The sequence below is a fragment of the Trichomonas vaginalis genome, chromosome II (assembly GCF_026262505.1).
Source record: "Trichomonas vaginalis G3 chromosome II, whole genome shotgun sequence".
NCBI lineage: Eukaryota > Parabasalia > Trichomonadida > Trichomonadidae > Trichomonas > Trichomonas vaginalis.
The window spans coordinates 16,822,667-16,850,224 of NC_067204.1; the positions used below are offsets into that span (position 1 = coordinate 16,822,667).

General features: G+C 34.5%; 10 protein-coding genes and 7 pseudogenes across 17 annotated transcripts, besides 3 other annotated features; 7 read left to right on the forward strand and 10 right to left on the reverse strand.

Moving 5' to 3' along the window:
- Nucleotides 1-16,892: part of a mobile genetic element that runs on past the window's edge.
- TVAGG3_0557800 lies at nucleotides 2,371-3,074 on the forward strand (annotated as a pseudogene). Its single transcript has one exon. A coding segment is annotated over exon 1 (704 nt).
- TVAGG3_0557810 (uncharacterized protein) lies at nucleotides 3,131-3,991 on the forward strand (the record flags this gene model as incomplete). Its single annotated transcript, XM_051238404.1, has 1 exon — nucleotides 3,131-3,991. One exon carries the CDS (start codon nucleotides 3,131-3,133, stop codon nucleotides 3,989-3,991), a length of 861 nt encoding a protein of 286 aa, XP_051096228.1.
- TVAGG3_0557820 lies at nucleotides 4,506-5,169 on the forward strand (annotated as a pseudogene). Its single transcript has one exon. A coding segment is annotated over exon 1 (664 nt).
- Nucleotides 6,222-6,755, forward strand: TVAGG3_0557830 (organellar and viral DNA polymerase type B; the record flags this gene model as incomplete). Its single annotated transcript, XM_051238405.1, has 1 exon — nucleotides 6,222-6,755. The coding sequence occupies one exon, from the start codon at nucleotides 6,222-6,224 to the stop codon at nucleotides 6,753-6,755; it is 534 nt and encodes a 177-aa protein (XP_051096229.1).
- On the forward strand, nucleotides 8,354-9,133 carry TVAGG3_0557840 (KilA, N-terminal/APSES-type HTH, DNA-binding family; the record flags this gene model as incomplete). Its single annotated transcript, XM_001283436.1, has 1 exon — nucleotides 8,354-9,133. The coding sequence occupies one exon, from the start codon at nucleotides 8,354-8,356 to the stop codon at nucleotides 9,131-9,133; it is 780 nt and encodes a 259-aa protein (XP_001283437.1).
- TVAGG3_0557850 (protein of unknown function, DUF4106 family) lies at nucleotides 9,435-10,024 on the reverse strand (the record flags this gene model as incomplete). Its single annotated transcript, XM_051238406.1, has 1 exon — nucleotides 9,435-10,024. A coding segment is annotated over one exon (590 nt), but the record flags the coding sequence as incomplete, so codon positions are not given.
- On the forward strand, nucleotides 10,112-10,513 carry TVAGG3_0557860 (uncharacterized protein; the record flags this gene model as incomplete). Its single annotated transcript, XM_051238407.1, has 1 exon — nucleotides 10,112-10,513. A coding segment is annotated over one exon (402 nt), but the record flags the coding sequence as incomplete, so codon positions are not given.
- TVAGG3_0557870 (protein of unknown function, DUF4108 family) lies at nucleotides 10,530-10,949 on the reverse strand (the record flags this gene model as incomplete). The annotated part of the gene is made up of 1 exon (XM_051238408.1): nucleotides 10,530-10,949. One exon carries the CDS (start codon nucleotides 10,947-10,949, stop codon nucleotides 10,530-10,532), a length of 420 nt encoding a protein of 139 aa, XP_051096232.1.
- Nucleotides 11,540-12,170, reverse strand: TVAGG3_0557880 (uncharacterized protein; the record flags this gene model as incomplete). The annotated part of the gene is made up of 1 exon (XM_051238409.1): nucleotides 11,540-12,170. A coding segment is annotated over one exon (631 nt), but the record flags the coding sequence as incomplete, so codon positions are not given.
- TVAGG3_0557890 lies at nucleotides 12,252-13,066 on the reverse strand (annotated as a pseudogene). The gene has a single exon. A coding segment is annotated over exon 1 (815 nt).
- Nucleotides 13,313-13,845, reverse strand: TVAGG3_0557900 (annotated as a pseudogene). The gene has a single exon. A coding segment is annotated over exon 1 (533 nt).
- TVAGG3_0557910 lies at nucleotides 14,219-15,823 on the reverse strand (annotated as a pseudogene). Its single transcript has one exon. A coding segment is annotated over exon 1 (1,605 nt).
- Nucleotides 15,856-16,757, reverse strand: TVAGG3_0557920 (annotated as a pseudogene). Its single transcript has one exon. A coding segment is annotated over exon 1 (902 nt).
- A 95-nt stretch (nucleotides 16,893-16,987) lies between the features above and the next one.
- TVAGG3_0557930 lies at nucleotides 16,988-19,232 on the reverse strand (annotated as a pseudogene). Its single transcript has one exon. A coding segment is annotated over exon 1 (2,245 nt).
- Nucleotides 19,233-20,018: 786 nt separating this feature from the next.
- Nucleotides 20,019-20,055: a mobile genetic element.
- Nucleotides 20,056-22,326: 2,271 nt separating this feature from the next.
- Nucleotides 22,327-22,353: a mobile genetic element.
- Nucleotides 22,354-22,612: 259 nt separating this feature from the next.
- Nucleotides 22,613-24,614, forward strand: TVAGG3_0557960 (ribonuclease protein; the record flags this gene model as incomplete). The annotated part of the gene is made up of 1 exon (XM_001309155.1): nucleotides 22,801-24,594. The coding sequence occupies one exon, from the start codon at nucleotides 22,801-22,803 to the stop codon at nucleotides 24,592-24,594; it is 1,794 nt and encodes a 597-aa protein (XP_001309156.1).
- A 157-nt stretch (nucleotides 24,615-24,771) lies between these two features.
- TVAGG3_0557970 (Chain V 40s Ribosomal Protein S21) lies at nucleotides 24,772-25,129 on the reverse strand (the record flags this gene model as incomplete). Its single annotated transcript, XM_001309156.2, has 1 exon — nucleotides 24,772-25,041. The coding sequence occupies one exon, from the start codon at nucleotides 25,039-25,041 to the stop codon at nucleotides 24,772-24,774; it is 270 nt and encodes an 89-aa protein (XP_001309157.1).
- A 120-nt stretch (nucleotides 25,130-25,249) lies between these two features.
- Nucleotides 25,250-27,428, reverse strand: TVAGG3_0557980 (RNI-like family; the record flags this gene model as incomplete). The annotated part of the gene is made up of 1 exon (XM_001309157.2): nucleotides 25,437-27,422. The coding sequence occupies one exon, from the start codon at nucleotides 27,420-27,422 to the stop codon at nucleotides 25,437-25,439; it is 1,986 nt and encodes a 661-aa protein (XP_001309158.1).
- Nucleotides 27,429-27,558: the final 130 nt, after the last annotated feature.

The following is a 27,558-nucleotide window of genomic DNA, read 5'->3' on the forward strand; positions in this document are numbered from 1 at the left end:
ATAAATATTGGGATTGGACAGGAATGACAAAAGTAAAGGATATGATGTTAAAGACAACGTTCAGTTTGCTATAAATTGTTACTTGGATAACACTGAGGTAGGAGGATACACATTTCGTTTCAGGGTATACGCAAACAACACAAGTAAAGACTACATGCCACCTTACATGACAGTTTACGCATGGTAAGAATTGCTTAGTCATTTTCAACTTCTTTAGCATATTCGTCAGGAGTTGTCTTATATTTGTTAGGAACTGTCTTTGAAAGTATACCACCTTGAACTTTGACAAGTTTGAAACGAGGTCTGACAATAGTAGTTTTATCTTCTGCTTGCAGTCTGTACATTTTGCCATGTTTGCTAAAACTTCATAATATTCTTTGTATACTTCTTCTATTTTTACGAACACGAATGTGAGTACCTGTCGGTTTCCCATTGTTGTCATAGTCATAGTATTTTCATATGGGTCGCGTTTGGGTATTTCTATTTTTACTTTGTCACCTTTCTGAAGTTTGAAGCCCGGCATTCTTTCTTGTTTGTCTCTTTGACTAAATTATTAAATATATAGTCTTTCTCTAAGTCGGGTTGTTTTCATTTCTTCGGGGAGTGGTTTCCCAACCTTTTTGTTTACGGTGTAAATATTTAAAACTTGTCTCATCTTTGCCATGGAAAGTGTCTATATTTGTCGTCATATGACTTTCATTTGCTTCACCACCTTGTGGTTGGTTTAAGTCTCTTAACATTTTTATACAACCGTCAATGACACCAAGAGCAGAATGGTTTTGGTCGACAATGAAATATTGGTTTACATTTTTGAACGCAGATAGTTTTTAATATCGTCTGATTTGAAAGAACTTTCACAGTCAGATGTCAGTTTTGTTGGATGGTATTTGTCAACAAATATTGTCAAAGCTGCTAAGATATCTAAAATATTTTTGACTGTAATGGTATGGCTTCACAGTATCTTGTGTTTTGACCGACAAATATTAGCCAGTATGGTGGTCCATCTTCTCTATACCTCGGAATGTTTTCCAAGATATCCATAAACCAAGCATTTGTGTTGAACTAAAGATTTTTACCATGAGTGCTTTCTTTGTCGCTTTAGAAACATAGGGTCCTTGTTTGGATTCGTCATTTTTTAACCCATAAGAAATGGGTTTATTTGGCGCGTTAGCAGAGTTGCATCCAGATTTTTACCCGCAGTGGGAACAATAGCCAGAGTGTATTTGGAGTTGGAAGGAAGATTTTGAGTACATTAGGTATACTTAAAGAGAAAGCACAACCTATTATACAAACTGTACAGAAAGGTTGGGATGTAGCACGAGATGCAACAAATCTTATTCCAAATCCTGAAACAAGAGGAAAAGTTCAAGGATGGATGGACAATGTAGGAAGACAAGCAGGAAACTATTATAACAAAGCAAATGACTACTATAACCAAGCAGGACACTATATGACCAAGGTGAAAGATTCTTTAACAGAGGATATAACCATGCACAACAGTGGGTAAACAATAACCAACCTCAACCGCCTCAAACTTGGGAATGTAAAGTTTTTTATTGAGATGAAATGAACAATACAGCATTGAGACAAATGGTTCAAGATGGATTTGTCGGCTTCCAGCAGTTACACAACGTGTTTGTCAAGTTCTTCCTATACCTCAGGAAGTTTTAGACCGACTTAAAAAACAACAACAACCAGTTGAAAACAAACCAAACTAAAATTTTTACTGAGATGAAATGACCGAAGAAGTTGAAACGGTAGATTTGACACCACAAACAAAAAGTTCAGAACCATTGTCAAAACCTGTCAAAGAACTTACAGAATGAAGAGAAAAATTCAAAAAAGAAAGTGCCAGGTCTGGAAATACAAACCCTAACTACAAAAGTCACTTTTCATAAAAATGGAACGGCAAGTATCTCAAAAAAGAAACAGACTCTCACAAATAAAATATTGAAGTCTGAAGGAGCTTTCGACAGACAACAGATGGAAAAGTTTTACTTCACTGACCAACAGTTCATTATAGAACATCTCATTGACTTAGAGTCGAAATATTCTAAACTTTACAACAAACACAAAAAGTTGAAAGGAAAACAAAAACAAATGGCATATGATATTTATGAAGATGTTGACGACACAACTGTTCCTGCAAGTGAGTAAAGTCAAAGGAACCGAAAAGTGACGAAAAACCGATAGAAGAAAGAAACCAAAAACTGAAGATAAACCAAAACCAAAGTTTAGTTTGGAAACTAAACCAAGTCAACCTTCATTAGCTGGTATGGGTTGGCGTCAAAGACTTATGGCAGCAGGCGGTTATGTAAAGTAAAGAGAAAAAAATATTTTTTTATTTTTATAAAAATGCCCCCATATAGAATGGACAGAAAGTCTGCTAGAATAAAAGCAGAGTTGCAAAGATATGGTTGGAGAGTTTCGAAGAATTTTAAATATAGGAAGGGAAGACCCATAAAAGTCTATGACAAATTGTCTGGTCTTCGCTACGAAATGGATTTGGAAACAGCACGTGCAAATTATCCAAACAGACTAGAGAGGTTAGAAGAAGAACGTCTTATGGACATGCCTTTCGATGTTAGTGAACCTCAAGTTGAAGGACACGACGGCTTTGCCAGATTCTACTGGAAACATGACGAACAATTGCATCCTTTGAGAAGGAAAAAAGGAAAAGGTGAAGACACACATGCTCCCATGGAAAGAACAAGATATGCATATGAAAGTACCGTGAAGTTAGAAGTCAAATTACATCTGGTCGAACCTTTACAGTAAACTTTGACGAAGGAAAGAACAAAGAAGGCTTCATGGGTGTACTTGCTGCCATACAAGACGGAAATAAGAAAGGATACAATCTCAGATTGACCATAACAGATTTGGATGGTCACATTTACTATGCACATGGCAATGTCACAACAGCCGCACAACTTCTTGACGCTTTCAAGACTACAAAGAGAGAACAAATGGTTGACTCCGACTCAGACATTTTGAATGCAATTGAAGGAATTGCAAGTGTCAAGTTCGAATGGTACCAACCTAACCCTCAAGCAGTCAGACAACATGTTTGTTAGATGAGAAATATGAAATGGCATACCATTTTAAAACAATATATTTTTACATATATTAAATGCTTCAGGTTGAAAAACAAAGAACAAAAGTAGCAGATACAAAACCATTAGACTATATCTTTACAAATGCTGGTAGGACTATATCAGATGAAGAAATTTCATCCCGAGCGTACAGGTTTGACTATCCAGTTTGTTGGCTTCAAAGTCCTTCAGATGCAAAGGCAATAGGATTTAGAAGAGTTTTGTTTTCAAATAGAACTAACGCATTTATGTTCGCAGTATATTTTCATGGGCAGTATAAAGGTTCTGATGGTCTAATAGACAAATTTGACGAAATGAGGATCTTTACAGTTCGTTCAGACGAAAGTCTTGAGAAAACTCTAAATGACTTTCAAACTCAAATAAACAAATATTATTGGGAATTTCAAGAAAAATACGACTCTTTACTAAATGGAACATACTATCTGAAACTAGAATATGACAAGATGAACTCCACCGTTTCATTTCAAAAGATTGAAATTAACCCTCCAAGAGATACAGAGTTTTTATTTTGGCAAGTAGACAAACGTTCTTGGGCACAATTTCTTCGGTTACTAAACCAGAACGAACCATTACCACCAGATGGTCCATTTAAATTTATACTTCCACCAGCAGATTTGACAGTTTATAGAAACGTGTTTGACCCTCAAAATGTTATGTGTCATGCAAGTTTCAGTTCAAGCAACAATAGTTTTCTATGTATTGGTAAGGACGTTTATGACTTTGCTTCTAAATTCTACGAACCACCTAGTAACAGTTTCTCTGACTTTCAAGTTTGGTTCACAACAAATGGTGTGCAGCATATTATACCATTGTACTATGACTTTTATCTCGAATTGTCTTTCATATATAACTACGGAAAAGTGCTGAAAAAGTATTGAAAAATATATTTTAGGGTAGATGGTTTTTAGGTGTCACCAGGTCCCTCGGTCCCTCGGTCATTTTAACTTCTCTGAAAAAGTGTGACAACATGACATTTAGACAACAGTCCAGGAAATAAACTTCATCGTACATGTTTTGTCATGATTTCATCGTAAATGTTTTGTCAAGACTTCATCGTACATGTTTTGTCATGACTTCTTCATCGTATTCTTTCACCCGTTGAATTTTGTATAAAAAGCAACCGCCGGAATTCCGGCGGTTGGTATATTCTTCACAAAATGCTTGTTTTGAGGTCGAGCCACTTTTTGGCTCCACCGTATTTTTCAACCAAAACTCATTTTTTTCGGCAAAAATATATTTTAGGTTAGATGGTGAGATCTCAGAACTAGTCTTATACTGTTTCAAGACAATGTCCGACGGTTAAGCCACAAACGAATGTCCGACGGTTAAGCCACAAACGAATGTCCGACGTACCACCCAAAAATATTTTTTATTTTTATTGTAAGAACTGAAATGACAGTCGAAGCAAAAACGTTCACGAACAAATCTAATGGCGAAACATTCATAAAAGGCACTTACAACGGTATTGAAGTCTTACGTAGAGACAAGGATGGTTATATAAATGCAACAAATATGTGTCAGCAGTTTAGGAAAGACTTTAGAAAGTTGTTGGAAAATAAGTCCTGGGAAGAGTATTTTAAGGCATTTTGTGAAGAATATAGCAACCGCCGGAATTCCGGCGGTTGGTTTTTATACAAAATTCATGCAGGAATTCCTGATGAAATCAAACAGGTTAGAGGAACGTATGTAGACCCAAGACTTGTAAACTATATAGCAATGTGGGCTTCTCCAAAATATTGTATAGCAGTTGGAAAAATTATGGACTCCATAGACAAGAAAGTTCATGAGAAATTAGATGAAGAAGAACTCGAAGATACAGTAGAGAATGCTAAACCTTTGTTCGAAACAAGAAGTTAGAAAAATGCATGAAAAAAAAATAGAACATGAACATGAGATGTGTTATGGTTATAAAGATTCTCCATACGAACTAGACCAATGGGAACAAGAAGATTTAAAGAGAGAATTTAGAGAATATGAACTCGCTAAGATAGCATTTGAAGCTGCAGAAAAGAAGTTAAAAGTTTGGGGTCGTTTTGTACAAAAATATTGTGAGTAAATGAACCATTTATTTTTATTGAATTCGGCAAAAATATATTTTAGGGTAGATGGTTTTTAGGTGGAACCAGGTCCCTCGGTCCCTCGGTCCCTCGGTTAAACGAACTTCTCTGAAAAAGTGTGACAACATGACATTTTGACAACAGTCCAGGAAATAAACTTCTTCGTATATGTTTTGTCAAGACTTCTTCATCGTACATGTTTTGTCAAGACTTCTTCGTATATGTTTTGTCACCCGTTGAATTTTGTATAAAAAGCAACCCGCTGTTTTCCGGCGGTTGGTATATTCTTCACAAAATGCTTGTTTTGTCAAGACTTCATCGTAAATGTTTTGTCATGACTTCATCGTAAATGTTTTGTCAAGACTTCTTCGTAAATGTTTTGTCATGACTTCATCGTACATGTTTTGTCAAGACTTCATCGTATATGTTTTGTCAAGACTTCATCGTATATGTTTTGTCAAGACTTCTTCGTAAATGTTTTGTTACCCGTTGAATTTTGTATAAAAAGCAACCGCCGGAATTCCGGCGGTTGGTATATTCTTCACAAAATGCTTGTTTTGAGGTCGAGCCACTTTTGGCTCCACCGTATTTTTCAACCAAAACTCATGAATTTTGACACTTTCACAAAAAACATAAAAAATAAAGTTAGTTTTTTAAAAAAAATATTTTTTATTTTTATTGTAAGAACATGTTAGCAACAACAGCACCAAACTCGTTAGTCATGAACCCAACTTCAATGTTAGTAGAGATGAAAAGCTTCATTCCTTCTTCATATACTTTCGAAACAGAAATCCAGAAGATAAAGCAAGAACTTCTCCAAGGAGATTTAGACTGTAGTGCGAAAGATGAAACAAATGAACAGTATCTTTATGAAATGCAGGACCTGGTGGAACATCTACCTAAACTTCCTGAAATACAACAACAAAAGCTCACTATTCCAGAATTCGATGAAATAGAAGTCAAAGCAACTGACTCAGTAGAAATAAAGAAGTTCATACGAAAGGTAAACTATGAGTTTCTTGGATTTCATTGCAACCACAAAGACTGCGATATGGTATATTTCATTGACATATATAAATCTGGGGAGTTTAAGACCTACGACAACTTTGTTTCGTTAGTTGCAAAATGTGTATGGCAGATAAGAGATAAAGATAGAAGAGGTAAAGTATGGAACGGACAGATAAAACCCGCAACTTTTGAGTTAAAGAAAACCATTTACGCCTTAGTTGTTTTAGCAGGTAAGGTTTCAATGTACAATGCTAAAATGAACCCACAATGTTCAAAATGTAAAGCAGCAATGAAGAAATATAACTACTCCGTCAAAGAGATAGAACGTATGAGAAACGACTATGCTGACTTAAAGAAAGAAGTAGAGAAACCAGCAGAAGATAAAATGGACATGTTGACATTTCTGAACAAAAACTATCCAACAGCTGACGATTTCCTTCTATCTGATGTCAAGAAGAAATATAAAGAAACATTCGGCATAGTTAAAACTTTTGATATCCTTCGTGAAGAAATAGAAGCCACAAAACTGTTTAAAGTCATGAACCATCACAACATATACCATGTAAAACGCTTATAAAACTTTATGGTAGAAATATATTTTTGTCTGATTTACGCTCATTACGAAGAAGTCTTGACAAAACATATACGAAGAAGTTTATTTCCTGTGTTGTTGTCAAAATGTCATGTTGTCACCATTTTCAAAAAGATGTTAGTTGACCGAGGGACCGAGGGACCTGGTGACACCTAAAAACCATCTACCCTAAAATATATTTTTGTCTGATTTACGCTCATTGACGATGAAATCATGACAAAACATATACGAAGAAGTTTATTTCCTGTGTTGTTGTCAAAATGTCATGTTGTCACCATTTTCAAAAAGATGTTAGTTGACCGAGGGACCGAGGGACCTGGTTCCACCTAAAAACCATCTACCCTAAAATCGTGAAAAAATGACTAAATTTCATTATATAACTGCTATTTTTTTACGAAGAGAACTTTAACACTTCGTCAAAAAAATCCCTGAAATCATAAAAAAAATGACTAAATTTCATTATATAACTGTATTTTTTTTACGAAGAGAACTTTAACACTTCGTCAAAAAAATCCCTGAAATCATAAAAAAATGACCAAATTTCATTATATAACTGTATTTTTTTTACGAAGAGAACTTTAACACTTCGTCAAAAAAATCCCTGAAATCGTAAAAAAATGACCAAATTTCATGAATTTCCTCATATGTTTGCTACCCTCGGAAAACCGAGGATAGAGATTCCGTACGAAAATCGTGAAAAAATGACCAAATTTCATGAATTTCCTCATATGTTTGCGACCCGAGGAAAACCGAGGAACGAGATTCCATACGAAAATCGTGAAAAAATGACCAAATTTCATGAATTTCCTTAAGATACAAAATAGAAAAAATAAAGTTAGTTTTTTAAAAAAAATATTTTTTATCTTGTATGTAAGAACAGAAAATGACAAACACTGAGTTTGAAACAGTTAAAAAGATAGACAATGACACCAAAGTGGTTAGAATTGGTGATTTAAACGTAAGATACTCAAAGAAATACAAGAAATATTCTTTGTCAGACATTTTATCTCCATCTGGAAAGAAAGCATTCGACTGGGTTAAAATTGCTTCAACTCAGAAAATTTTGACAAGAAATCCTGAGCTTATGATATCAGTAGCATTTCATGGAACAAGAGCATATCTTATAGACAAAAGTCTTATACCAATAGTTTTGTTATGGTTAGACCCAGTTGTTGGATATAACTTCATAACAATAGGTTCATTCGATACTGAACGTTGCAGTGAGGGCTTACTTTACATCGTTCAGAAACCGAAGGACTTCAATACAAAGAGATATAAGATAGGAAGAACATATAATATAACTAAAAGATATGACAGTATAGTCAATAGAGTTAAGGTTGTGTTCGTTAACGATATGAGAGCTGCTGAAACAGAACTACTTGAAAAGTTTGAGAAAATGTATGGTGCTCCCACGAAAGGTAAAGAAACGTTTGAAGTAGATGAGAATAGGTAAAGCTATAAAATTATTTGACGAAGTTGCTGAAAATACATGTAAAGCGTTTATTTTTGGTCTTTTGTGAAAGTCAGAAAATAACGCTAATTTTTTATAAAATATTTTTTTTATCCGGAATATAAGGACAGATATGTCAACATCAGAGAACACAACAACTGCTATCGTTCATGAAGACATAAATGAAGAATATGAGTGGGTTCAGTTTAACAAACAACTCCGTCTCATTCGTTCGGTCAAAGACGACATGTACCAAATGCAAAGTATTTTGACAGCATGTTTTGCTCCAGATACCAAACATACAGACGATTGGTTTGAATTAAATAGCACTCATGAACTCCTCAGTGAGTTTGAACATGTAGAACTTAAAAAGATGTACCAAGACAGACAAAACTTACCATCACATCTAAAAGGTATATATGTTCATAAGTTCCTAGTTAGTTCAATAGCAATGTGGGCTTCACCTCGTTATGCAATCTACATACTTATGCTACTTGACGAACTTTGTACAAAGCAGAGAGAAGATATGATGAAAGAAGACAAAAACATACAGAAAAGAATACCACGTTCGGTACCAAAAGGAAAGGAAAAGAACTATAAGTATATGATTTATACTGAAGAGATGGAAAATGAAGAAGACAGAGATATGGTTATGTTGCATTTAGTCAGAAGAAACAACAAAAGCTTTTACGACCTTGCTAAGATTTACAAATCTGACAGAAATTGGTTCTATCGCGAAAACTTACCGATTTCAATGACACCAAATGAAGATGTGAAACAAATAGTTCAAGATACGTTACCTCAAACACACTATGACATCAAATGTTGCACAATACTTACATTCAAAGAAGATTTGCCGCTACTGAAAGAAAAAATAACAGAGTATTTTGACAACTTCAAACAAGTAGAGTAAATGAACCATTTATTTTTACGCTTGACTTTTTACAATTTGAACTTTGTTTGCGTAGATGTGAATTCTGAAAGAAGTATGAGGGTCTTGTATGACTTTGTACCTCTCCCATAGTTCATGTCTGTCAAACTTACCTGCCATGGACTCTTTCATAAGTTCCATGAAATCGTCTTCGGACAATCCGGGGAAAAGTACAATGTCAGTAAGTATTCTCTTTACATCCTTACTTAAACTCTTTGCTGTCTGTACACAAATGACAACTGAAATGTTAAAGTGTCTGAGCTTCTTAAGAATTCGACACATATCTTGTTCTCTGTTCTTTAACAAAGGATGAGAGGCGAAATCATCTAAGATAAGAAGACATCTGTGAGGGTAAGTCTTCCAATCGTAAGATTGCAATTTCTTCGAAATGTATTCTATCTCTTTCTGTTTGTTTCTGAAGTGTTTCTTCTCTAATATTCTCTGCATTTCCTCATTTGGGTCTTTAAACTTAGAATTTATATACTCATTTATAGCATTGTACTTCAAAACTCTTCTTTGGTACTTCTTTATCCAATCTAACAACTCAGAGTCTTTTATACATACTAACTTAGACTTCTTTATAATATCTTTGAACGAATTGACGGTTTGGTCAAATTGACCAGAAGTACTACAAATGACAACTAACTCATAGAATGGGTTCTTCTCATCTAGTTCTTGTTGTTGTGCAGCCATTTTAAGATAAGTGAAAGTCTTACCCGACCCAGGTGGTGCAATTAGACCTGTTATACCATTCTGAGCAAATAAGAACTTGTCATGTATGGGTTTTATCTGAGCATTTTCCAACTTCCTCTTGTTCTTGTTTAAAACATTCTCAAATTTTTTGTCAATGTCAGCAAACTTTTTTTCTAACATATTTTTAGAAAAATTAAAATTTTTATCTTTTAGAAAATGTCTAGCGATTTCGCCATCTATATTCGAGACAAGCTTTTCGACAGCAAAACATCTGTCGACCATAAAATCTTACATAGTGTAAACAAGAAAGGTGAATTTGTTCTAAAGTTCTGTTTCTGGGAATATGACAAGAACCATAAAACATTAAGCAGAGCAGTCTTAAAATTTGTCAATGACAGACTTGTTGACAGAGATGACGCCGATTGGAAAGATGAAGTCCAACAAAAGTTCTTAGAATGCAAAGAAGACACATGCGCTGTTCTTGAAGATGAAATAGAAAACAGAATAGATGAGCTATTAAAGGACAAAGAACTTTTACATAAATATGGTTCGGAGAAATTTGACATAACTCCACCAGAAAAGAAGAAGAGAGAAAAGAAAGAAAAGAAAGTAGAAGAAGAGAAGAAAGAACCAGAGCCAGTTCCAGAGAAAAAGAAATTTGACATGTAAAAATAAAATTTTATTTTTAGAACATTTCTGGGTCAATGTCAATGTTCTCTTCCTCTTTAGGAGCAAACACTGGCTTAGACTCTAAAATCTTTTTACCCAATTTACCTTGAACTTCTACAACTTTAGACTCATAATATTCATAGTCGTCTGCTTTCTTTGGTTCATAAGGTATAACAAGTTTGTATGCTTTGCCTTCTTCGAGTTTTGAGAACCTTCTGTCAAAACTTTCTTTGACTGCTAACAAACCTTCTATGTCTAAGTCTTCAAATTTCGCACCATTTTTAGTCACAATAGCAAACTTAACTGGTTCGATGTTCCAAACTTTGCTGAATGAAGACTTTTCAAAATGGTAGAAGTAAACATTCAAATATGTGAATGGGTCTAGTTCTTCTTTAAGTCCTGACATGTACTTGTTTACTGAGATGAATTTTGTCATCTTTTCTATCGGATAAAAAAAATATTTTTTTTAAAATTTACTCAGAAAAATTTTTCTTTGTATATACACCATTCTGTACGTCTAAAAGACTTTTGACATTTGCCAAGAATGTTCGTTTAGACGCTGTCATATAACCATACTCTTGACAATACTGTTTATACGAGTCGTACAATGACCTTTCATCTAAACACTCAAAGTCAGTTTCATCTATGAACAGTTCATATACACTCTTGTTTGCTTCTAACAATGTTTGTCTCTCTTCGGTATGTGGAATTTGTCTTGGATTGAACTTTGAAATATCTAATGTCATAAAATATGAGAACAAGTGGTTGTAAAAGTCAGATGTCAAAGTTTCTGCTAAGTCGTCAAATATTCTGTATCTTGCATATGAGCTTCTGACGTTCTGACAACTACATATCTTCTGTCAGAACTTTCTAACTTCATCGGAACAACATTGTTTGAAACCATAACGAAGTTTGCAACATTTTCACAAACTCTTTGGTCTTTATATTTTCTTTCAACAACTCCAACTTTGTCTGTTATAAGACTCTTCAAAGCATCTGAGTTTAAAACTTTTGTTGTATCTATACTTTGAAGTTCGTTACATACTATAAGTTTCATATTCTCTATTGAAGAGTTAAATTTACCGCAGATGTTTTCTAAGTTTGTCATATTAGGGTTCGAATAGCCCTCTAACAGTTTGCATAAGATATCTGTAAAGAAAGTGTTCTTACCAGTTCCTTGTTTTCCAATTATAATGAGAGCAGTTTCATTTTTAGCACTTGGATGTTGTAAGATGTTTGCAAACCAACATAAGATATACTCATAGACTCTTTCGTTTCCATTGCATATAATTTCTTTGACATGGTCTAACCAAGCTTCTATAATATTTTCTTTCCATTCTACTTGTTCGTATTTATATCCAGTGAAGATAGAATAGAAGTTTGGAGAAGGTGTATAGAACTTTATACCACGAACTGAAAAATCTTCTAACTTTGACAATAAGATATCCCAAGCATCTAACATCTTCATGCCAACTTGTACGACTTTTATTTTCTTAAGTTTCTGTTTACATTCTTGTTCTGAAACTATTGTTGCTCTTGGTTTGTTAAAGACTACATCCCATTCTTTCATAACATAACATTCTGGGGCAGAGTCAACATAAATGACTAAACGTTTCAAATTCTCGACTGCTTTGTTATAGTCTCGAAATGGACACATATTTCTGAATGTTTGGAAGTCATAAAAATCTGAAACATCTATTCTGTACATTTTTATAAAAATAAAAAAAAATATTTTTTTTTATTCTTGAGCTATTTGTTGCATTTGTTGTTCTTGAGCTATTTGTTGCATTTGTTGTTCTTGAGCTATTTGTTGTTGAAGTTGTTCTTGTAATACAATACTTTCACCAGTTGCATCTTCCAATTCGAAACTTTCTGCCGTCATTGACAAATACATAGGACATAAAAGTTTTACAGGAACAAAGTTTGCGTCAACTAAGGTTAAGTTTATGTTTGCTAAAGTGTTTGAGTTTACTAAAGCTGAAAACTCTGCATTCGAATGAACAATAGGCAAACCAGCAGAGAATGTGTTATTTATACGCATAAGTATCTTTTGGTCATAGTAGTTTCTGTCGACATTCGAATAACACTTTGAACCTAAGTTTGAAACAATATATAAAATAGGTGTGCTTAAAGTCAATGGAATAGACATTCCTTGTATGACACCTTTTCCTGTTATAGGAAACTGTTGGTAGTAAAAACAGATATAAGTTTTGTATTATAGCTCATATTGTTTATAGTAAACTCAGTCGGACATCCAAACATAATGAAACCTGCTCTAGTTGCAGCACATGTTACACTCGTCCTTAAAGTATTAAATAAGTCAACAAAACCTGTTGGTGGTATATCTGAGTAAGTATCTTCAAAGGAGTATTTTTTACCATTCACAACAATAAAATCTTCTGGTGTCAAAAGAGCAAAACAAGCTTTAGTCGTCATTGTGTTTAAAGTTAGTTTACAATATCGTCCTTGAGGACTTTGTAAGTTTGTTGTTATAGAATTATATGACTCAGGGTTTTTAGTCGTAATAGTATAAACCATTGTGTCTTCTGCCATTTACATATATTTAAAAGTTTTTCTGAAAGTGGAGAAGAACTTCATCTAAACTTTCACATGGCGTTTCTTGAAGTTCTCTGTCTAAGAAGTTCAAATATTTGTAAAGACATAGAACTTTCCTTTGTCTACACGAACAAACAAAACAGGGTCTTTCATATCGTTCAAAAGTGTGTAAAGTCCTTTACATGAAATAAAGTCTATATTATTTTTCTTCAAACATCTTTCAAGAAGTTTTGACATTTTTACTTAGCAAATAAATTTTAATGAAATGTTGTGGTCGTCAAATATTTTATGACGTCTGGGAAACTATACTTTAAGTTCAACGTTTCACCTCCTTTCATAACGTATATCTTGTCAATGACATTATATGAAACACCACAGCAACTAACGTCGGGTTCTATTTCTTTGATGTTTATATCGTCTGCCTCTGTCAAAAGTTTCAATAGTTCTTTCAAAACTTCATGAGGTGCAATGACATGAGTTCACTTTTACAGGGTTGTGTTCGACCAAGTTTAACATTATACCTAAAGCTTGACAAATCTTCTCCTGAGTTTGAAGTTTGTCTTTCAGTTGTTGGTAGTCGTTTCGAATATCTGCAACAGAACTTAAGTCTCTGCTAACTTCAGGGTATGTTGGTTGTTCTTTTACAGAACTATTGTTATACCATTTTCGTCTTCGTATGGTTTCCCCACTTCAACATCTCTGTCTTTGACATTGACAACAACACTTTGACTGTTTGTTTGAGTTGGTGAATTTAACTTCACATCTGCCACCGCCATTAAAACCTTTTGAAACACTTACGCTTCTATTTTTTCGGAAATGACATTTTTTAGAATAAAAAGATGGACGTATTCGGATATCTCTTCGAATTGAAGCAAAACAAAGTTTACACACACAAACAATACAAATACATTGACAGATAGTTCTTTATACAAACAATGGAAAATGTTATAGAATAGCAGTCTTTGCTGAACAAAATATTTTCATAAAGCAAAGAAAGTTGGTATAACTGAAATGGTGAAAGTTCTTGACGTTGACAAAAATATAACAACAAAACTTACGATATTTCTAAAGGTAAGTTTATCTTACAATATTATGTCAAAACTGGCGTACTGTCAATATTTGACGGAGAGAAGTCAGTTCAAGAACAACTTACTGACCTGCTGCCAAAATCTGCTCGATGGAAGCTGTCGTTATGCCATCTGAGGAGCCCAGCAGGTTTCATCGAACGAATCTTCAAAAGAGCATCTTCCGTGAAAAGTGCTATTGGTTTTGTAAACTTCTTTGCTCTCAGTTCATCTGGACCGTCTCTGTCACCAGTATATTGTATTTGAACTGTACCAACAGTTGAAATACCACCCATAAAGTCTTCTGAGTCAGCAAATGGAATGCCAAGCCAAAAGTTTGAACGGTCTCCATTTGTATATTGAGTTTTTTGACCTCCTGTATGGGTCCATACTTTCACATATGGCATAATAGAACTTTGCATTTCAGGTTAATGGTTGTTATGAAGTTGTTGTTAAAGTTCATAGCATCTAATGTCAAGTTGTATGACCTCATATCCTCAACTGTAGAATATTCTTCTCTGGTTATAATATTTGCCATCTATGTTTATATGATATTTAATACCGGGGTTGTAGAAACAAGAATAGTCATTTATAGTTCGTCTGAAAAGAACAAACATAGTATCTGCATGTTTCATTGCAGTTGTTAAGCAATATCTGTTCTTGCACCTGGGTCAGCACTTTGGTTTCCAACTTCACCTGCAAAGTCTTTGACAGATATTTGGTGTATAGGGAACATAAGTGGAACTGCAATATATTTGGCAGCTAAAGCATTTGAAATATCTGGGTCCAACATATAGACTGCAAGTCTGCTTTCTATTCTCTTGCATTCAAATTTTTCGCATGTGAACTTAACTGGGTCCCAAGCAGTTCCAGCAGCATTGAAATAATAGTTTACTTCAGTGTTGAGGTTTGAGAAACCAAAGTCTAAGTCAACTTTGTCTTTGCAAAAGTCGGCGAATGACGTTTTATTTGTTCCCTCTACGTCTGTAATAGTGAATGGGTCTTGTGTTGGTGCAATGACTAAGTTATTTTTGCTTGGAGTAAGTTCGATAGAAATTTTTCCTGCCCAGTTTGGCAAGTATCTTAAAAACCTGAAGATGAGGAAAGATGACAAAGGAACTCTAAGTTTCAGTTTTACTTTGGTTACTGCTGCTGCAGTTTGTCCAGAAAGGTCAACATAAACTCCTGGAACGTTAGGGTCAAGTCTTCTTATTTTCTCAATAGTTGCATACTGGTCTGTTTGTTCTCTAGCTTGTGGTTGTACTGAGTTTCTCAAAGCGAACCATTCATAGTTTGCCCATGTTACTGTTTGAACTAAGTCAGAGTTAGAATATATCTTATATCCCATGAAAACTTCTGGAGCATATTGGTATCCGACATAGAAAATTCCATTGCAACCTTTCTTGTCAGACAACTTGGCAGAAGGTTTTATTTCAATGTCTTGTTCCACGTATAAGAATGAGTTGTCAATAGAAATTATATGAAACCTGTCGCAAGCAATATCTACTGTTGTTGAAGAACCTTCACCAAACTCACCTACATTTCCATAAGAAACAGCAGTTGTATATTCGTAAGTTCCAGGAACTATTTCTGACCTTCTAATGGCATTGTCGCATTCGTTATACCATTCGGAAACATTTCCGTTCATGGCATCCAAAACTGTTGGCGTTATATTCTGAGCGGCGTACATTTCATATGGGTAAAAATATAGAATAGTTGGATTTATTTGTCATAATAGAACCCACGTGGACCAAGCTTTACTTTCTTCCTGGCTGAGTTTTTAACTCTTCTTTTTCCTTCATTGCCACTACTTTCACTTTGTTCTTCACTACTTTCACTTTGTTCTACTCTTCTCTTCTTCTTTGGTGTCGCTTTTGGTAACATGCCCTCTGCTTCAAGTTGTTGCATCTTTGCATCATGTTCACCTAGTATGTTGTAAATTTCCCATGTCCTTTTTGCCTTTAGGCTCTGGTCGCCCATCTCAGGTATCCTATATCCTAGAAAGATTTCGTCATAGTTTGTATTTGAGTCTTCGCGTATTGTTTGCATGACTCTTTCCTGAGTTTTCGGTTCAAGCTCTTCAAATATAGCTTGTCCATATGGAATAAGCTCGTTTCCAAATATATGTTTTTGTAGCCATTCTGGTTTTCTTTCCATGTTACCAACAATATCTTTTGTGAATGGGAAAGTTTACCCAACGTTTCAGGCTTGGGTCATTTATTTCTGTAGTTGGTTTTATTTTGTCAAGGAACATGTTTTTCAATACTAACATTTCATTTGGTACTGTCCATTTGAGTTTTCTTAAATATTCATCCCTTCTCGGTTCATTGTCTGCAAAGTAAGTTTTTATGACATTTTGCAAACTTTCGTTTGCAAGGTCATGTACAATAGGTTCTCTTCCTTCTCTCTCCCTAACTCTCTTTCTAAACTCTTCACCAAATATACCATCTCTATGGTTCTGTGTTAGTTCTTTGAGATAAATGTTTTAGAACGTCAGGTGTTATATTTCCATCAGCCATGTTCATTTCATACTGGTTCAAAATATCTGCATCTTTCATATCTTTCAATGGCATTAAAGCCGCGCTGAAAATACCAGCTAAATCTGGTTCACCATTCATTTCCATTGCGTCTACAACATCTTGGAATTGTGGTTGTAAGTTTATGAACCACCTATCCGGGTTAGCTTTATGACCCCATCTCATTGTAGTTCCATAGTCTGCAGAAACAAAAGTAGGTTTGTTTCCATATTGGTTAGGTTCTGAATGAACTTTAAACAATGTTTCATTTCTATATGTTTTGTTGAAATTTAACCTTTTATTTTCACCGAGTTCAGCCAAAGATTGAACGTTATATGGTCGTAAGTAAAAAGGGTTATTGTATTTGCGTACATTTTCTTTCAGTACTTCCATTCTATGCTGAATATTTTCATCTGGTGTTGGAGTCTTTTGTATGTCGGCAAACATTTTTCGATATTCTTCTACCATGTCAGCCGAATTTTTCTTAGACTCTTGGAAAGATTCCATATTCACCTCATACTCTTGTTGAGGGTCAAGATTTTTCGGCTGTTCCAAATCTTCATCTAGTTCTGTGAAGTTAGTTTCCAAAGGAGGGACTTGTTCGTTTCCTTCAGGCTCTTCTAGCTGTTGTTGCTGAACTATTTCTTCCATGTCTGGTTGTATCTGAACTTCTTCCTGTGGAGTTTCTTGTACCTCATCTGCTGGCATTTCATATATTCCGAGACCGTTTTCAACAAGTTCCCGATTTAAGTCATCTGCATTCATAAGCCTTTCTTCTTTCGTTCCGTCTCTATTTTTTACGCGTTTCATGAAGAGAGTTGAATTGTCATTTATCTCTAACACCAAATATCTCGGAGTAAATTCAGTCATGTCATTTGGACGATATGCTATTAAATCATATCCCTTAGCGAGCTTGTATTTTCCAGGTTTGAAATTATATCCGATTTTATGCTGAGCCATAAAGCTAAATAGGTTCGGGTCAGTATTTCCTTCCTTGAACTTTCTAATAGCTTCTTTATATCTGTCACTAAAGTCAATAGTATCTGGGTAACCATAGTCTTCCTTTAGCATTTTTAAGAATTCTTGGTTTCCTTGTTCTCTACTTCTTTTATGTCCTTGCTCTGTTTGTGGTTGTTGTTGTGCAGGGTTTTGAACTGTTGGTTGCTGTGCTGGTTGTGGAGGTTGTTGTTGTGCTGGTTGTGGAGGTGGTTGCTGTGCTGGTTGTTGTTGTGCAGGGTTTTGAACTGTTGGTTGCTGTGCTGGATTTTGAACTGTTGGTTGCTGTGTTGGATTTTGAACTGTTGGTTGTTGTGCTGGTTTTGGTGCATGCCTGTGTCTGTGTCCATGTGACGATGTAAATGTTTTAGGTAGTCCTGGTGCAGGTGCTTCTCTTGGAGGGTTTGGTGGTATATAAGTTCCACCAGCTGGCACATATGTTCCATCTGCAGCATAATGTCCTACCTGACTTTTCGTTTTTAAGAAAGCATTTACTAGGTCTGTTTTGGTCTGTTGTAACTCTTTTTCTTGACTTTCCACAACAGTTGCTCTAACGGCGTCATAGGCACTTTGAACTGCCTGTCTCGTTGCTGCATCTGTTATTTTCGTCATATTTTGTGCTACTTCTCTTAACTCTTTGTCGAAACCTTCAGACTTCAGTTTCTTTCCAGATGAGAAGTCGTTCACTAGTTTCACCTTACTATGAAGAGCTTCGAAGGCGTTCTTAAAGTCAGCATTCATTAAAGCTTCATTTGAACTGTCTTCATCCGCTTGTATTTTTGTCCTTATTGACCCTATAAGTTGGGCTGCTTTAGCGTTGGCTTGGGCATCTAACCAGTCATTGTTAGCTTTTATATATTCTGCGCTTTTCATTGCTTTTGCATGGCTGCGTCGTTATTTTTACTTTCTTGTGCCTAAGTTTTCATACTGTACGGTTTGGTTTTGCAACTGTAAAAAGTTTTTCTGCCTTTACATTTGCTTCAACTTCTTTTTATACTCATCGCTATCCATATATGTCTTCAGGGCTTTTTGTTTTATCTCTTCATCTTTCAGTACTTTATATTGAGTAGTATGGTTTTTTCAAATTTATAACATCTTGTTCCATTTTTGCTACTTCTGCTGCTTTTTCTGACACTTTTTTCGCATATTCCTCTGTACTTAGTTCTTTCAGTTGTTCTTCTTTCTTCTTTTTCTCTACGTTTAACTCATTGAGTTTCTTTGTGGTCTGTCATATTCTAGTTTCTTTTCGTTTTCACTTATTTGCTTCTGTATGTCTATGTTTGACTTTTTGACATCTGTTATTTGATTTTTGAGTGAACTCAAATTCATTTGACTTTGAGGGTTATAGGCTGTTCCGTCTGCAGCTCCACCATAGCCTGCCATTTTCGCTAAAAGTGCCGCTCTTAAACCTCCACTCTGTGCACCAAAAACTCGGTTTAAAAGCATAGGGTTGCTTGACATTTGTTGCAAACATAGTGGGGTCATCATCATTTGTTGTTGCAACTGTTGTTGTGGTGTCAGTTTTACTATTGGATGTTTCAATGCTCTCTTCCTCTTACGTATATTCTTACGTAGCTTACGTGGCATTTTAAGTGAAGTTAAAAAGCGGTTTTTGACAGATGTTTATATGACACTATTTGTTCAGCACAAAAAACTACTCGGTCAAAGTGTTGTCAGTTTTGTAAAATAACCGTCCTATCTTGTTTTAAAATGGAGAAAAGGCTTCTCAAAGTATACTTCCTTGGAACGCCTGTAACTTTTCCTGTAGCGACGATAGACCCTTACTTGTCCGGACAAAGTTATACTAAACATCTTCAGGGCTAGAGGGCACGAAGTGCCTGGAGGCCCCACTTCCCTTTTTTTTTTTTTTTTTTTTTTCTACCGTATATTATTTTTTAAGCTATCTTATTTTTTGAACTTTTATTCAAATCTTTGGTCGCAAGAAGAATTGCATGATAAATAAAAACATTTAATCAAAGTCAATTTTATTTTTCATATTCAAATGGACTGAGTGTTAACATTTAACATTTTTTGCTAATTGTCGTCAAAAATTAGGCGTAAAGCAAAAATTAATATTTCATATGGTTTTATGATAGATAAGCATTATATTCCCACTCATTATATTCGTAAATTTTGAGGTTTATCCTTCGCTTTTAAGATCATTGAATTTGATTTTTATATAAAATAGTTATATATTAGAAAATAATATGAGTTTATGTGATATTATTTTTCAGAAGATTTCATTCTATATGCCTATGAAAAGTACTCTCAAAACTAACTTTTTCCTAATTATAATTAAATCTAGAATATTGTATTATGCTTAGTATTATTTCATTTTTCTCATTCAATTTAGAATTTACAAATGTCAAAAAATTGAGAGCCGTCACTTTTGATGAATTTCTGTTTATTACATAAATATATATTTTATATATTGTATAGTGATTTTTTAATATTTTTATGAGTAAAATCGAGAGTGAGGAAATGTGGACTACAAAAAACGATAGAAATGAAGAGTTTACATGGAAATTCTATACTTACAAGTATTCAATGTCACTTTTGTGCTCGAGATTTTGATTCTAGTATACCCAGATTTTCCTTACTTTTACCACCTCTCTAAAGCTGGGGACACCGCCTATCGTTGGGAGTAGCTATTAAATAGAACCACCAAGGGTTTTTATTGAACTGCCGGTGTAGTGGAAACATCCGACATAATGATTCATTATGCCAAGGTTTGATTCCCATTTAGCTAATTTTTTTCTTTTTTGGATCATGAATTTTTTTTGGGTCACTATAAGATTTGTTTCATGTTCTAAATCTGCTGCATATGTAATCTATTTTTATTTACCTATTTTTTAAAAATCTATTGGATTGCCAAATTTGAATATATTTAAAATCATAAAAATCCAAAAAAACTATAAATATATGTTTTATGCATAGTGCCGATACTCAAATATCAGATTACTTAGATCCATGAATAATATCCGAATTTTTTTTCTTAAAATTAAACTTCAAAACTTCTTGCAATCTTATTCTTAATCAATTGTAAATTTTTAAAACCATTTTTTAAAATAATTTTGCGTAAATTTTATTCTCATGTTGTTTTAATCGAAAATTGATACATTTTCAAAAAAATAATATTGACTTATGAAATTCATTTTTAAGGTGAAATAGTATTGTTTTTATTAAAGTATATGAATAATATATAAAAAATTAATGAATAATATAAGCAGATTTTTAGTTTACAAAACAAATATGAGCAATGCAATTTTCAAACTTTTGCTGGCAATTTCGATATTGCTCAAGTTTGTAGTATTTGTGATACCTATAACATCGGCTTAATCAAAATTCGATTTTTCTTATGAGTTATTGAGAAAATTTGATTGCAATGAGAAGGATTTCGACGTTTTTGATAAACTAAGAGCTGAGCTTTAGGGGTTCAGTTCATTTATGGCTGTAGTTTGATGCGTAGATCTCTTTTTTATTGTAAATTCTTTCAGCATGGAGATCGAGAATGAATCTTTTGAGAACTTTATGAGTTTTTACACCCGTAAAGAGGTCCTTCGAGGAAAGATAGTCCAGACTACATGAAGATGTGGGTTAACCAAAAAAATCCGATGGTTTCCCCATATTCATGTAGATCTTCGAAAAAATGAGCACCAAAAAAGCCAAAAAAATAGGCTTTTTATTGGATTTGTACACTAGATCAATAATCTATTTAGGATCTGACACTCTTTTTAGCCAGAGATATGAGGTCCTTTCTAGGAAAACGATCTATTCATCCATAAAAAAAATGAATTATCGTTTTGCCCAGAAATTACATGGGGAGTGGTAAAAGTAAGGAAAATCTGGGTAATTTGAAATAAATTTGAAATCTGCATTATAGAACCATTTCGCATTAATAAATAATAAAGTACTTATGTAGATAAAGGAAATATAGTTCAAACAAAATATAATGTTAAATAAAATTATTCATATAAATTTCATTTTTGAATTTCAAAATTAAGTAATGAAATGTTACACATTTTTCTGAGGTATATACAGCTGCATCATTCATTTAAATAGATAATGTGTATGATTTTTGTGTTTTTCTGAGAAAAAATTTAAAAAGTCGGGAGTTTTATTCTCAATTATCTCTTGATAGAATGGATAAATCAAAAATCCGATATATCAAAAGATAGATATTTATCTATATTTTAATGCTATTATGCTATGCATATATAAATTACAATTGCTACTATGTTATTATTTTTGTATCAACTTTATCGTTTTTTGGATTATTGAATGAATGTATACTGAAAATAATAAATGGAAACAAATGTATAGTAGAAGCGCTATATCAGTTTATCCCAATATAATGTTTTAAAGCTCTAAGCATTGAGATATATTTTTAACAAATTATTCAACTTTCCGTTAGAACGACGGATTAAAAATCCGTCACATCAAACTCTAAGTCTACTATTAAAACTCATATTTCATTATGAATAAAAGATTGAAAATAAAGCTGCATTGAGTTATTAATTTTTTAAATTTGAAAAAATATTTTTTTGTTCTCAATATCTAATAAATTTATTAAATACCCTATTATTCCTTATGACGGGGCATGTTATAAAACTTTATTTGCCGCTAGCAAAACAAGGAAATATTTATTATTCAGGGAGAAAAGCCGAAATTATGGTGAAAATGTAAACTTCAGAATTTCACCCCTTAATTCTATCGGTGCATCGCGCCGATAGAATTGACTAAAAAAATAAATATGCATATTAGAGTACAAATCAATAAGGAAACAATTCAATTGCATATCTGTCATATTCTTCTGAGCTAAATAGCTATCAATACAAACAATCATATATGTTTCGATAACATCAAGAGAAGAATGAGATTTTTTTTTGATCCTGCACAATAACCACATATACTATGGTCTTTTTGATGATCATTGCAAATGCGATCATATATAAAAAAATTATTATCAAAAATGTTTCTCCTTACAATGTTATCTATTTCGAAAATTGAATCTGAAACATCTTATATATGGAGTGGGGATACGCATGATAATCATATTTTTATAGGAATATCAAACGGAACCTTTTATTATGTTAATATTAATAATGGTGAAATAGAATGGTCCATCAATACAGGCGGAAATGTTTGTTCTTCCATGTCCACTGGTAAAACAACATATGTTCCTTCTATTGATGGCTATCTTTTTACCTATAATCAAGAAAATGGATTTCAGAAGCAACCAATGTCAATAAGGGAGTTAGCATATACAGCTCCATTCAGATCTAAGAGTGGCGAAATATTTACTTCAGGAAAAATCACTTCAATTTTTTTCATAGACCGAAAGAACGGTAATATTACATATTCATTTAAATCAAATACCTCAGTTCCAATGGAAAATGCTGAAATGCCAAAGACAGATCACATTACCATGTTAAGAATCGATTATGATCTGTATGTTATAGAACAAGTAAGACAATTAGTTAGATATAGTGAATTTGAGATATTTACCAATCAGAATTCGAACACTATTCGAACCAATGTTGATGTTCAAACCCAAAATAATAATGAAATCTCGGTTTCTGTCAATGAAACAGCAAAAATAACACTTACAATCCCAGGATTTGTGACAGGAATATACGGATCCGATAGAAAATTCATATATACTATAGTAGGAAACGAATCTGGAACAATTGCTGATCAAAATATGATGTTTCTACCAGATATTTCATTGGCTGTTCCTACTTTACCTCACGAACAAGAAAACATTACGGAGAACGCTACGAATATACAAAATGAAACAGTTTCACAGTCAAATAATACAAATGAAAACGAAACTGGCTCAACAACACCTCATAAGGTCAATAAGATGCTTCCAAACCAGCGATCAGATGACGAACAACCCATTCCTTATACTTACAAATCCATTTTGCCAGCAAATTTCATTTCCATTCCGATTATTCTTGTTTTACTCTATTTTTCGCTCAGAGCCGTTCTCTTCTTAATCGGCAGACTCATGAGAGTTGAGCGAAAACTCGATCCGATCATCATAGACCAGACAGACAAAACAAAAGGAACTTGTGGAGGAAGAAAACTCACTCTCTTCTACAGGAAAGAGATCAACATTAAATCTCTGAACTTGGCAAGAAGTGTTGGACTTCTTGATAACACAGCCAAGTTCTTAAAAGACGAATTTAGAGATAACGTGACAATTATCGGATATCAACAACTCGAACCGTTCAATTTCGAGAAATTTGATGCTGTACAGTTCCTAGAGAGGACACTTGTCGCGTTGAAATCTATATTTAACGCTGGCTTGGTTCACGGATCAATTTCTGAAGATGTAATCTTCTCTGATGGCGGAAAAGCTACTATTGCAGGGTTAGAATGGAGTTGCACTAAGACATATTCATCAGAGAAGCGTGCAAAAGACATCTGGGACCTTGCAATGGTAATTGCAAGATCATATAACCATTATAACATCCATTACGATCCATTGCTCTTGGATTTGCTTTCTGATATGGAAAGTTCATCTCCTGCTGAAAGACCAACCCCGGATGAAGCTTTGGGACATCCATTGTTTTGGACAATCGCAGAACGCACAAAAATTTACTATTCAATTAACGATGAGCTATCGTCGACCATGACTCCAGCAAATCTTGTCCAAAAATTCGAAGAACACCGAATCAAAGTTTTGCAGTGCACAAGTTGGATGAAGAAGCTGCCCAAACAGCTTGTAAACGACTTGAAATCCCGTGGTGATTATGGAGGAGACTCAATGAGAGACCTTGTTCGAATGATCAGAAATAAATGCGAACACTTCAGTGAAACGCCACCGAAACTTCAAGCCATTTTGGGAACGACACCTGATGAAGTTTTCAATTACTTTGATAATATGTTTCCAAATTTGTTTTTGTATTCATATTATTTTTATATCTCTTACTGTTCATAAAAAATTATTATCTATCTGTCTATCAAAACTCATTAACAGATTTCTTTGGTCTTTTTTTCCATAAAAAAAGAAAAAGTAATCGTATCGCAATACTTGAAATTTTTAGTAGTAATATATTCTAAAAACTCGTATTAGTTGATTATGAAAATGAATAAGCAATAAGTTTTATTTTAATATTTACTGCTTGTGTGCCTCATTGCGATAGACGCCAGTGAGAAGGCCCTTCTCTGTGGCGATACGGTTGAGAGCGTAGTCAGATTCTCCGAGGGCACGAACGTAGCCAGAGAAGACGACTGTCTCGAATTCGCCAGTTGGGAGGCCATCGTCATTGACCTTGGCGATCTGGATCTGGACAGATGCGTGGTCGTGTGGTGGGATCAATCTGTCTGTGGCCATGCACTTGCGTGGGATAAGCATATCAACGATTTCGCCGGCGTCGTTTTGCATTCTTTTGTAAAAAGGACAAACCACGGCTTGTCAAAACCGCTTTTTGTGAAGACAATTTTTTCGGGAAGCCAATTCTGAACAGTGAAACCTCCTTAAGATGTTATGCAAATTCCTCGCAGAAACTTCTTGAAATTTGTGAAAATCAAAATCGTTTCTTTATCGAATCTTGGCTTTGCAATACCAGACTCCAATTAATAAATCCACCTACTTGTATGTAACATGCATGAATAAAACATTTTACAAATATTAAGAGTTGTACCGTAAATATTATCCATATTTGGTCATTGATAAGAAATAGAAAAAATCAACAAAGTATGTAATAAATTGCATCGAAATTATAAAAAAATTTATGCTCAAAAAAGAAAAAGAAATAAATAAAAGTCATAATAATAAAATTATGCGCCTGTTTCCGGAACACCAAGTTCCACGATGTCAGGCTTGCAGGTATTTGCCTCACCAACATTAACTGTAATAGATTCTGATGGTTCATCAGCCTTCTTACTTCCAGATTTGCTCTTAGAAGAAGATGAAGAGGAAGAAGAGCTAGAAGAAGACTTTTCTTCGTCGTCATTGTTTTCTTCCTTAGCGCTCTTCTCAGATTTCTCTGATTTCTGGGATTTCTCTGTTTTTTCGGACTTTTCTTCCTTATTCTTTGAATTTTCCTCAGTTTTTGTTGGTTCTTCAGTAACAAACGTGTATTGTTCTTCGTATTCCTCGATGACTTCTGTTGTAAATGTTGTTTTGTCTTCATCGTTGTTGTTATTGTTAATACTCTTTTGCATCACTTCATCAGAGACATGAAGAACTACTTTGTTTTCTGATTGCTCTTGGGATGGAATTGAGATCTCTTCGACACCTTCCTTCTGTAATGAATGGACTTCCTCGCTGTCAGAATATTCAGTGTAAGACTCTTCTTTTTCTGAGTGGTCGGAGTTGTCACTTTTATGGTTAATTATGACAGGTTTTTCATCGTTATCGGAATGATCGGAGGAACTACTTTTTGCGGACTTGTTTGAAACATTGTCGTGGTTAATAACAACGAGCATTGGTGGTTTTTCTTCATGAGATGAAGAATTTTCGTATGAGTAGGATTTTTCGTCTTCTTTGTCACTGTCGCTTGATTTATCTTGTTTTGGTGCTTGTTTCGGTGATGGAAGTGGTGAAGCCTTTGGAGATTCCTTTGGTTTTGGAGATTCTTGTGGAGCAGCCTTAACAGGAGCTGGAGATGCGACCTTCTTCTCAGAAACTTCCTTCTCGTGCTTGGAAGAGTCTTCCTTTTCATCAGATGAGGAAGAAGATGAAGATTCATCAAGTTTGAGGTCACGGGACTTTGTATTGACTGGTATTGGGATCTGTGGTGCCTTCTTGATGATTGGAGCGTCTCCGCTTTCGCTGTCTGAGGATTTATTAGACTTTAATGGCTTAACCTCCATAATACTGGAGCGGCGTGTAGATTCGGATGATTTTTCGATCTTGCCAAGTCCGGATTTGCTCTTCTTTGACTTGTGCGAGTGGCTTGATTTTGGAGATTTGTCAAGGTTATCGTTTGAAGAGTCAGAATCTGTCTCGATGTCTGGTAAGCGGGATCCTTGTCTCTTGTGTACTGGAACTGGACGCTTTGCTAAATCGACTGTAGAAGATTCGAAGAATTCTGTCTGTGGAAGTGCTCTTGACTCCCATTGCTCTGCAGTATCCCAGTCATCATCATCCTTCTGGGCGGCTGCAATCATCTGTCTGATGATCTCGAGCTCCTCTGGTGGAAAATCTTCTTGTTTGATGTTGATTTCTTTGATTGAACGGACAATGCATGCATTGTGTGGTCTCTTATTCAAAAATTCGCGAACCATGTCAGTAACTTTGGCAGTTAAACCACCATTGTTTACTGTGATTGTTTGGATTTGATAAGGAGAGACATTGTCCATTAACTCATTGAATCCACGATCGCCAAGTGGAACATCTGAGAAAATAACGTTAATTACGGATGTTGAGTTGGCAACAGCGTGGCAAATCGTGTTAATATATTTTGAAGGGATTTTGATGTTTGAGAATTCGAGGGTTTCGAGATGGAGAGATTTTGGAACGACACGCTTAATAATCTTTGTAAGATATTGCAAGTATGGTGGATGATTGTACATAATTGAAGCGCCGATGATTTGTTCACGCCTCTTACTGTGGCGACCATCTTTCTTGTACTCGTAGTAGAAGTCATTGCAAAATCTAATGTGTTTGCACTTCTTGAAAATAAAATTCGGAAGTCCATTAAAGAATGGCTTGTATTCATCAAAAGAAAGAAGAGAAAAGTCGAAAGAACATCTCTCTTGGTTGCCGTTACCGACCAAATACATCATCCTTGATGTATACGGAGGTTCGTTAGTCGCCATTTTTCTGTGATAAAAGTGACATAACGTAGGAGTTAAATTACATTTTTTGCAATTTGCTGGAGAAAATTCTAGGAGTCTTAATGTTGGTTGATATTTTCAATTTTCTCGATGAGCATTTTGCCTTTACATGGCGGTT